The 10771-nt window shown below is 43.4% G+C and overlaps 1 protein-coding gene across 1 annotated transcript; it reads left to right on the forward strand.

The window, feature by feature from the left end:
• The first annotated feature begins 2394 nt into the window (after positions 1-2394).
• LOC132248570 (uncharacterized) lies at positions 2395-7848 on the forward strand. The gene is made up of 3 exons (XM_059721908.1): positions 2395-2442; positions 2530-2597; positions 2729-7848. Exon 3 carries the CDS (start codon positions 5577-5579, stop codon positions 7569-7571), a length of 1995 nt encoding a protein of 664 aa, XP_059577891.1. The 5' UTR covers positions 2395-2442; positions 2530-2597; positions 2729-5576; the 3' UTR covers positions 7572-7848.
• Positions 7849-10771: the final 2923 nt, after the last annotated feature.

The raw sequence follows: 10771 nt of genomic DNA on the forward strand, positions 1-10771 counted from the left end.
CCAACCCCTCATGCTGCAAGATCCGCCCTAGATCACATGGTGCTGTTATGGCCTATCAGATCCCTGACCACTCTAACCCCCCTACGCCGGAGCACAGGCGTGGCCTATGGGGTGGTAGGGTGGTGATGTGACCCCTCTAACAACCCGCCCCAACACCCCCAACCAATTGGCAGGGGTTTCAGAGGCCTCAGACCTCCCAAGAACAATCCTGAACCAATTGGAATGAGTACAGTGGGGGGGTGGGGTTTAGGCGGCAAACCCACTAGGTCTATCTGCTTTCCCAAACGACCCCTCTGTTTATCTAAGACCGTGCTAAGGCAAGCAAGGGCAGATATGGATTCTTTCACAATGCCTGTAGGCCCACTCACTACACCCCCAAGACGACCTTATAGAAAGCGTTACCGTAGAAATAGTTTTGAGGAGGAGACCCAACTCCTTGCCCAAAGACTCTTTGAGACGCCTGACCCTGTTGGGGAAGAGCCTGTGAACAGGCAATTGGAGGAGACCCAGGACCTCGAAGCAGACGTTGAGACTTTGGAAGATGGTATCTTTGTGCCTGAGCCTGCGTGCGAAGTAGAGGTCACTGCAGAGGAGAGACCGGTAAGAGACTTGGAGCATGAATGTGGGGGTCTTTGGGTTGTGACGGTAGTGGTGGGGTTCACTTCATGGCACATGTGTGTTTGGAAGTAGCTAACTTAGTCCTTTATTTGAATTCCTTTGCAGCTAGATGAAGCCTTTTTAATGACACCAGAAAACCTCCTCACCAGTACACCAGAAGGAAGTGTATGCTTCTGCAGAGAACAAAGACCTGATGAGGCTAAAGAGTTAAGAAGTGAGCTCGGCATCGAATCTACACAAGCTCTTACATCACGTGAACGTAAAGTTTTCATGAAGTCTCTTGTTCGCGTTTTCTTTTATGGCATAATTAAATACTGCTTGAGGCAGAGACTTTTTGACCTATGCTGGGGGTGCACATTTGACTTAGGGGGTCAAGAAGCCCACGAATGTATTACTTGGTTAGATGAAGACATAAATAAAATAATTCAGGATCTTTGCCAGGAAATATGTCTTGATAGCATTTTCAATGCTGTTATAATCATAGGGTTTGCCAGGAACAGTCTCAGAATTACTGAGAAACACTTAATTCAGGTTAGACAGCTTTTAAATACTGTGTATTCTGCAGAAGATCCTAATGCTGCCCTTCATGATTTGATCACTGAGGAAGATGAAACACTCATACCCCATATTGAACGCTTAATTGGTGCTAGAGATTATAAAACCCTGCTTAAGAGAAGGGATTAGCAAAACGAGTTTGGGGCGTACCTCTGTTGCTGTTCTGGGTGGGAGACTGGGGAATGTGAGGCTGTAAAACACAACAACAGTTTTCTACATCTAATGTATTTTAGCATTTGCTTTAGTGTCTTGGATATCTAATCACATACATATAGGGTTTTTTTGTAAAGATAAAACAATGAGACTTAATGGTCATTAGAAATGATAAAAATCCTTCTTAGGAGAAGGGGTAACAAAATAAACTAGTAAAATATTGTAAAAGTTTTAATGGAAATAAAGACTGAATTTAAAAACATATATTCTCACAGCTTTTGTATGGTACGGGTGGGGTGGGGTGGGGTGGGGTGGGGGTCTTGTTATAAAGATAAAACAGACCTCAAAAAAAAAAAGATGACCATAAGTTATCTCTTACCAAAAGGCCTGCTGTAAAGATAAGGCCGACAAGGCATAATGGTCACTGGATATGATAAGAAACACTTCTTAGAAGAAAGTTTAACAAAATAAACTAATAAATATTATAAAAGTTTTTAAGGGAAATAAAGACTGAATTTAAAAATATAAATTCTCACAGATTGTGCATGGTATAGGGGTGGCGGGGTTGTGTATCATAAAGATAAAAAAACAAGTGGCCTGGTGTGTCCAGATCGCCACATGTTTTAAGACTAAAAGGGAGTGGAGGTGTCTTTTAGTGCTGACTATTTTAATACAGTTATATTTTACTTTATACATACACTATTTTCCGGTCGACAATGCATAATGGTCACTGGATATGATAAGAAACACTTCTTAGAAGAAGGATTAACAAAATAAACTAATAAAATATTATAAAAGTTTTTAAGGGAAATAAAGACTGAATTTAAAAAGATATATTCTCACAGATTGTGTTATGGTATAGGGGTGATGGGGTGTGTGTTATAAAGATAAAAAAGAGGCCTGGTGTGTCCAGATCACCACATTTTTTAAGACTAAAGGGGGGTGGGTTGTCGTGCTGACTATTTTAATACAGTTATATTTTACTTTATACATGCACTATTTTCCTTAATCTATTATTTAATTTTTAATACAGAGGACTTACTTATTGTATCATTTCATTTATATTACAGAGTACTTATCAGGTGGGGAAGCCCCAGGCCATTTTACCACAATAAGGTAAAAATTATTTTAAAAGGATTGGGTTATTTGTGGCAGTGTTGCTATAATCACACTAAGTTATAACAACTGTTTGTTTTCAAACAGAACCTCTTCTTCTAAAATAGAAAAGCAGAACAAGCACATACAGTCATGTTTTTACCCAGTAGTAAAAGGTAATTTTTCTGAAACTGTGTGTTTCCTGTGGGAGGAGAATCTGTGTGTAGGGGTTAAGCAAATTTTAAACTTACAGTGTGTGAGGAAAGTGAATTCTCAATGCTGAGATATACATTTTATATTTCCTAAGTGATCACACGCACCACACCCAAAGAAGAGCAGGGACCTGGGCAGAGACCTCTAAAAGCACAGCCTGCAGATCATAACACCCAAGGACCAGAAGACGGATGGGACAGAACAGAAGGGTACGATTCCTCGGAGGAAAACAAGCCACATACCTCTGAGAAACTCACATGTAAAAAGACTAGGATTCACACCCCCAAAACAGGTGATCTGAACCCTGTGAATAAGAAACCCAGGACTGATTGCTTGCACAATTTACAAAAAGAGGAGAGTCTTTCTCCTTTTTTGAAAGATCATAATTATTGTGAAAAAAAAAAAAAGAGGGTGGGTTTTCGAGGTGGGTATAAATACCCTGTCTTGAAAGAGCATGATTATTGTGAAAAAAAGAAGGGGGTTTGGAGTGGTACACACAGGCGTATACGTCTCAGAAAGAGTGCGCAGAGCCCTTTGAAAGATCATGATTATTGTGAAAAAAAGAGGGGGATTTGGAGTGGTACACGCAGGTGTATACATCTCAGAAAGAGCGTGCAGAGCACTTTGAAAGATCATGATTACTACCAGCGCAAAAGGGTAAATTTTACTCAGAGAGGAGGTAGTCTGTGTAATTCGGACAGCAGGCGTAGTCTGTATCATAAGAGGGGGAGTCATGGTAAACGTGGGGGTAAAAATGGTTGGCCAACCAGCAAGTGGCTTGCGGGGAAAAATGTAAGGGCCTGGTTAAAGAAGAGCATGGGGAAGGCTAAACACCATTTGAGGGAAAAAAAAAGAGATCCCCTAGGGATCCCTCAAACACTTCTCCTCCTATCAGTCCTGACCCTTCACCAGAACCCCCGGAGCCAGAGAGAGGGGATGGAGAACATGGTTTAGGAACCCCTTTAGAGGGTCCCTCAAATGTACCCCAGCCACCCAGATCGGACCTTTCACCAGAACCCACAGAGCCAGAGAGGGGAGATGGTGACTATGGTTTAGGAAGCCCCTTAGAGGGTCCCTCAAATGTTCCCAGACCTTCCCCATCACCAAGACCTGAGGGGTCAGAGGGTTGGAATAACGAATCTGTTGTAGAAGACAGTTTAGAGGACCCCTTAAGCGCCCCCCGGTCTCCTGAGTCATCAGAGGATGTTTTACTGGATGTACATATGGTGCGGGTGAGAAGGCAAGAGTGGTCTGTAGCCAGGTTTGGAGGCATGAGGTACACTGAGGAGTTCCGTTTTGTGAATCTGGAGCGTGTGCCGTTACACGTGGCATACGAAGCCATAACTCATGGGGTGGAAGAAATTGTAGCAGAACTCCGCCAGAGATTCACAGGCAACAATTATGCCCAGTTACGTATTCAGGCAGATAGTTTGTCAAACTGCTTATACTCTCAAGCTATTAATTTAAACAAGATGACCCCTGAGCTGTTTTTAGAGTGGCTCAGTAAGCTGTTACAAAGCCAGAGAGAAATATTGCTCGATTCAACATTTCGGCTGGTTGTGATTGTTGTGAAAGGACGGGGAGGTAGGAGCCGTAGAGTTATAAGCTCTATCCCCTATTCTCAGATCATTACTAAAAAGAGGAAGTATTTAATAGACTTGAATACCTATGATACTAACCTGTGCTTTGCAGGCAGTCTGTTGGCTGTTACAAAACGTAGAGGGGCCAGAGATGTCGAACTGCTAGATGGTGCCAAAGAACTGCATAGGAAATTAGGACTGTCTATATATCAAAAGGTTATGCTCCATCATGTACCTTTGTTTGAAGACCTTGAGCAGGTTAACATTCACATAGTGATGCATAAGGAAAAAACTGGGTGGAGTTTATTTAAAACACAGGACACGCCCAGATACCCTGACACCTGTTTTCTTCTGCTACATGGTGAACATTATTATGGTGTTTTAGATGTGAGAAATGTGTTTGGCATGAGAAATTATTGTGATCTTTGTCAGACGTTGTACAGCCATAGCCACACGTGCAGGTTCCGATGTCGTCTTTGCCTGAGCCCAAACTGCTCTGAAAATGTGGGCAAGACACAGAGGTGCCCTAACTGTAAACTGTTCTGTCGTTCCAAAGAGTGCTTAGAAAAGCACGTGGCCCTGGCCTCTGAAAATAGGATTGAATGTCTGACTAAAACTCTGTGCGATGAGTGTAAATCTTATGTGGACAAAAAGCACGAGTGCAAAGGGCGACAGTGCAAACAGTGTTATGGGAAAATCACGGATGTAAACAAACACTGGTGCTTTATGCGCCAGATTAAAGAGCCTGAAGAAGGCGAGGGGTACATTTTTTATGATTTTGAATGTGTGCAGGAGACGGGTATGCATGTGCCCAACTATATTTTTGCAATGGAGATAAAGACAGGGGAAAAAAACCCTCAGAAAGACACAGGCAAAAACCCCAAAAGGGTTTGTAAAGCTAAGCCCGAAAAGCCAGAAAGCACTTGGGAGTTTAAGGGTGAAGAGTGTCTGTCTGATTTTATTAAGGTTTTTATGGATAAAAAGTTCAAGAACTACACCTTCATAGCTCACAACGCCAAAGGCTACGACGGTTACTTCGTTGTCAGCCAGTTATTGAAGGAAAAAATGGGTGTGAAACTAATCACTCAGGGCGGTAAACTCATGTGCATTGAAGTGACCAGGCTAGGCATCCGTTTCATAGATTCTTTAAACTTTTTGCCTATGAAACTTAGCAGACTTCCACAGGCGATGGGATTTGAAGGATGCAAAGGTTATTTCCCACATTTTTTTAACAGGGCAGAAAGCCAAAACTATGTGGGACCTCTCCCAAAGATGGAGTACTACGGTGTTGAAAATATGATGTCCAGTGAGAAAGGATAGTTTTTAGAATGGTATCAGAATAACCGCGATAAGACCTTTGACATGCAGAAGGAGCTGGCCTATTATTGCCAGCAGGATGTAAAAATTTTGAAAGAGGCCTGTTGTCTCTACAGGGATGAGATTATGAAAATGACACGGCGGGTAGACCGAGTGAAAGTAGATGGTGAACTCCAAAATGTAGTACGCTGCATAGATCCTTTTCAATACATCACGCTGGCCTCCGTCTGTATGGCTATGTACAGGTTTATGTTTTTGGAACCACAGACCGTAGCGCTTCTCCCCCCGGACAACTATCACAGGCAGAAAAAGAGGTTTTCAACCCCATCTATTCAGTGGCTAATGTACATATCGGAGAAAGAAAATATTCAAATTCAACATGCCTTACAGGGTGCGGAATTTCATGTAGGTCCCTATTTTTTAGATGGCTATGCCAACATTGGTGGGGAACCTACGGCGTTTGAATTTAATGGATGCTTTTTCCACGGCTGTGTCACTTGCTACAATGAGAAAGACCAGAACCCTTTGACAGGGACGACCTTCGGGTTTCTGAATTATCAGGCGTTGCACAAGACCGATTATCTCAAGAGAGAAGGGTTTACTGTTAGGACCATTTGGAAGCACGAGTGGAGGGCTCTGTTAGAAACGGATGGGGAGCTGGCAGATTTTTTAAGCAGAACCCCGCTGCCTTCTCCACTGGTGCCTAGGGATGCTCTTTTTGGGGGCAGAACTAATGCCATCTGTCTATATTACCAAACTAAACCTGGTGAACAAATACACTATTACGATTTTACCAGTCTTTACCCCTTTATAAACAAAACGAAGGAATACCCAATTGGACACCCTGAAATCATTCATGACAATTTCCAACCCCTGTTGAGCTATTTTGGAATAGCCAGGGTGAGACTGTACCCACCGCGAAGTCTTTTTTTCCCTGTGCTACCCACTAGGATGAACGGGAAACTTATGTTCACGCTGTGCCGCCTCTGCGTGGAAACAAAACAGCAAAAGTGTGACCACACAGGTGAAGAGAGGGCCCTCCTGGGCACGTGGTGCACACCAGAATTGAATAAAGCTATCGCTAAGGGGTACAGAGTAGCTCAAATCTATGAAGTTTGGCATATTGCTGAGAAGTCTAGCACCCTTTTTTCAGAGTACATAAAAATGCACCTCCGTCAGAAGCAGGAAGCCTCGGGCTACCCCGCCTGGTGTACTGACCTAGAAAAACAAGAGAGATACGTGGCCAATTTCTTGCAAAAAGAAGGCGTGACCTTACGCCCTGAGCACATCAAACCCAATCCTGCCAAGCGCCAAATAGCAAAATTGTTTCTAAATTCTTTGTGGGGTAAATTCGGTCAGAGAACCAACTTGCCCAACACCAGCATCGTTAGAGACCCCGAAGAACTCTTTGGCTACCTCTTTTCTCCCGCCTATGAAATTTCATCTTGCGACTTTATTGATGATGAGGCAGCCTGCGTGTCTTGGAAACACGCCAAAGAGCGTTACACAGTCTCTGGTAACACAAACATCTTTATAGCCTGTTTCACCACCGCTTATGCACGCTTAGAGTTGTACTCGCTGTTAGACAGCTTGCAAGAACGTTGTCTGTACCACGACACAGATTCTGTGATATTTGTGAGCCTCGAGGGAGATTGGAATCCCCCGCTAGGTGATTATTTAGGTGAGCTCACCAGCGAAATCCCGCCAGATGAACACATCACAGAGTTTGTGTCGGCCGGTCCAAAAACCTACGGGTACAAGCTGTCTGGGGGAAAGGTTTGCTTGAAGGTGAAAGGGATTACCCTGAATGTGGCCAACAGTGAAAAAGTCAACTTTGAAACCTTGAGAGATCTTGTTCTAGATTATGGGGCAAACCCCACTGGGGACACCCCTAAAACAATTGTGATACAACAGCGCTCTATCGTCAGGAACAAAAGCAAGTGGACGATAGAAACCAAAACCTTGAGAAAAACGCAGAAAGTCGTTTATGACAAAAGGGTCCTCACAGAAAACTTTAACAGCCTCCCCTATGGTTTTTAAAGATGGATATGCGTTGGAAGCATCCCTTTTCTGTGATTTTGGCAGGCCCTAGCAACTGTGGTAAAAGTTACTTTATAAAAAACCTTTTGGATCACGCTGATAAAATGGTGTCTGTTATGCCTGAGAATATCATGTGGTGCTATATCTGTTGGCAGCCTTTGTATGAAGAACTGCTTTGTAAATATCCTTTTATCAAGTTTGTGGAGGGTCTACCGGACAGTCTTAATGACAACTGTTTGTTTCCTCCTAATAAAATAAATATGGTTGTGGTAGATGATTTGATGGACTCTGCCTGTGACAGCGGCGAAATCGAGAAAGCCTTTACCAAGTACGTGCATCATCGGAATCTGAGCATTATGTATATAGTTCAAAATGTTTTCTGTCAAGGGAAAAGGAGCCGCACCATTGCTCTTAACACAAAATACATGGTTTTGTTTAAAAACCCCAGGGATAAGCTACAGATAGTGTCCCTGGCGCGGCAGATGTACCCGGGTAAGACCCAGTTCTTTCTAGAAGCTTTTGAGGATGCCACTAAAACACCTTACGGGTATCTGGTGGTTGATCTAAATGCTTCTACCCCGGATGCTTTTAGATTAAGAACCGGGCTTTTTCCTCCCGACCAGCCAGCTGCTTACAGTTTTAAAAAATCAGCAGGTGGGAATAAAAAGAGATGATGTAGTGGCAGCCTCTTCTTAGCTCTCGGGATGGTGGAAGGGAAACATGTCTAACCGCGTAAAAAGAAATCTGGCTCTCTTAAAACTACTTCTTCAATCCTCCCCACAGCAGAGAAAAGCTATACTTTGCTCCGCCTCTGATGATTTAATAGCAGCCATTTCAGAAATTGCTCTGAACACCTTAAAAGGAAACATCCCTTTGACACCGCATCAAATTCGCGTGCTAAAAAAGAGACGCGGGATCATAAAAAACCTAAGTAACAAAAGACTACCTCTTAAAAAAAAGAAACAGCTGGTGAAACAGTCTGGGGGATTTATCGGACCTCTGTTAAGTTTTGCTCTTCCTTTGGTTACGGGGCTTTTGGCTAGCCGGTGATGGAGCATGCAGAAAAAATGTACCTGGTGCCCAAACACGAACTGGAACAATTAAGGGCTACCCAACCGCCTCAGGAAAATATCAGAACTGAGGCAACCCGCTTATTGGATGCTGAAATGAGGAATATTCTCCAAAGACCGGGATTAGAAGAATATGATAAGGCTAAACTGTATGCCACAGTGCTTCAGAAATACCTGACCTATGTAAAGCAGAGTGATCTGGACAGAGGGAAATTAACCCTGTTTCTGCCGGAACAGACACCCCTAGAAGCTGGATACCCCCTAGAAACCCCCACAAACCCTGATACAATCGTTCAGGAAGTACTGGATAACGTGCATACCCGATACAGGAAAAATGCTAAAGTACTGCTCACTAAGCTGAGCCAGCACAAGGATATTTCTTCTTGGGATGATCAAGGGGGTTTCGTCTACAAAGGGATGCTAGTCAAGGGTTCTAACATGCTCGACTTGGTCCGGAGAACCCTTCAGACTCACGCCGGGGCTACTAAACATCCGCCTAAAGGCTGGGACATCTTTATGCAAGCCATGGCCGAGCTGAACGTACCATCTTCTGTTATGGGCAACGTTGTGAATCGTGATCATCTGGAACGTCTGAAAGCATCTGCCTCAGACCAAGAAACACCAACAACGCCACCTATGAAGCAAAAAATGGTCTCTAAAACCCCCTGGCTCTCCCTGTAAAGTTTTACACTTTGAAATAAACTATTCTCTACTGCTATAAATTTTTGTCTATAGAGGATTTTTTTGAATGAAAGCACACACACACATACACACACATTTAAACAACAACAGCTTTATTTACACAGCATCAGCTGAGTGTCTTATTTAGACAAAGCAGTCGTGAAAGTCATTGCAAGAAATACATGTCTGGGCATGTTGAAACATGTTTTGAGCAGGCCCAGCCACACGAAAATTTTCATATTTACTTTTTACAAAATGCATCACCACCCTATCATTTTGTGCTAAATCGTCGGAATAATACAATTTTAAAATCTGTTCAAACGACAGCCCCTTGCTACGGTGGTGTAGGAAAAACACACAATGGTATCCACAGGCGACAGACTGGGGGTCTTGTAACTGTTTCGTTTGAAAAACAGTGCCGGTGACGTTCTTGTTTAAAAACAACATAATGCTTTGAGGAAAGAGAGCGCTGTTTGGGGGGTGACCGTACGAGTCGAAAAATTCTCCGCTGTTCCGATCCTCCAAGTAAACAGCCAACCAGTGTTCTCCGGGTTGATTATGCGGGTGCGTGTTGACTACTAAGTTCAGGGGCCTTTTAGACTGCTGAGTCTTAGGAAGCCAGTCGCTGGGGAAAACACCTAAGAAAGTGTCTTTGGCATAAGGGTCTGAGGATAAAACCCTGATGATCTGTTCAGTGTCCATCTTCACATATAGTCAAACAGGACGTTTCTTCTCTGATTTATTTCTATGACGTTGTCAAAGACCCCACACATGATCATGTTAACCGTGGTGGGCAAAGCCGCAGCAAAGCGTATTTCTGCTCTCAGGTTCCCGGTTTTAATCAGTGAATAATGATCAGCACACTCCTGGTCAGGAGACAGGTCAAAGGCAAACAAGGTGTACCCCAGAGCAAACTCCTCACGTTTACTGGCTGTCTGTACCAGCTGCATGTATTCTCTCACACAGTTACCATTTTCAAAATCTGGTTGTAGGGGTTTTGTTGGGGTTTGTTCTCCATCAGCATAGAGGGCCACAAAATTAATATTGTAATGTTTAAAATTAAAGGGGTTCTTAGCATAATTCCCACTAAAGGCATAGTTATCCACGAACCCGATGACGATGAGTTTGGGTAACTGTCCCAGAAACAGATTCTCCTGGTTGCTGACTCGGCTGCCGGCAGGAATGCTAAACACTTTCATACCCACGCGGTCTATGGGGTATTTAGCGTTGGCTGTAAGCAAGGCCTCCGCGTGGCCCAATCGGACACCCGGAGCTACCTTCACTTTTTTCACAAAAAGTGAGGCAGATGTTATTTTTAGTTTACATTGGCCAGCTGCTACATTGCCCATCAAGCAGAAGGCATCTTTGCTACGTGTCAGCTTAATTTTCACATCCACGCCGTTCAGCAACAGTTTTTCTTGAAAAAACAAATCGCTATGGAGATGACCA

The sequence above is a fragment of the Alligator mississippiensis genome, chromosome 2 (assembly GCF_030867095.1).
Source record: "Alligator mississippiensis isolate rAllMis1 chromosome 2, rAllMis1, whole genome shotgun sequence".
Taxonomy (NCBI): domain Eukaryota; kingdom Metazoa; phylum Chordata; order Crocodylia; family Alligatoridae; genus Alligator; species Alligator mississippiensis.

Excerpts from the sequence above, each read along its gene's own strand:
- LOC132248570 (XM_059721908.1), top strand. The coding sequence starts at position 5,577 with ATGCAGAAGGAGCTGGCCTATTATTGCCAGCAGGATGTAAAAATTTTG.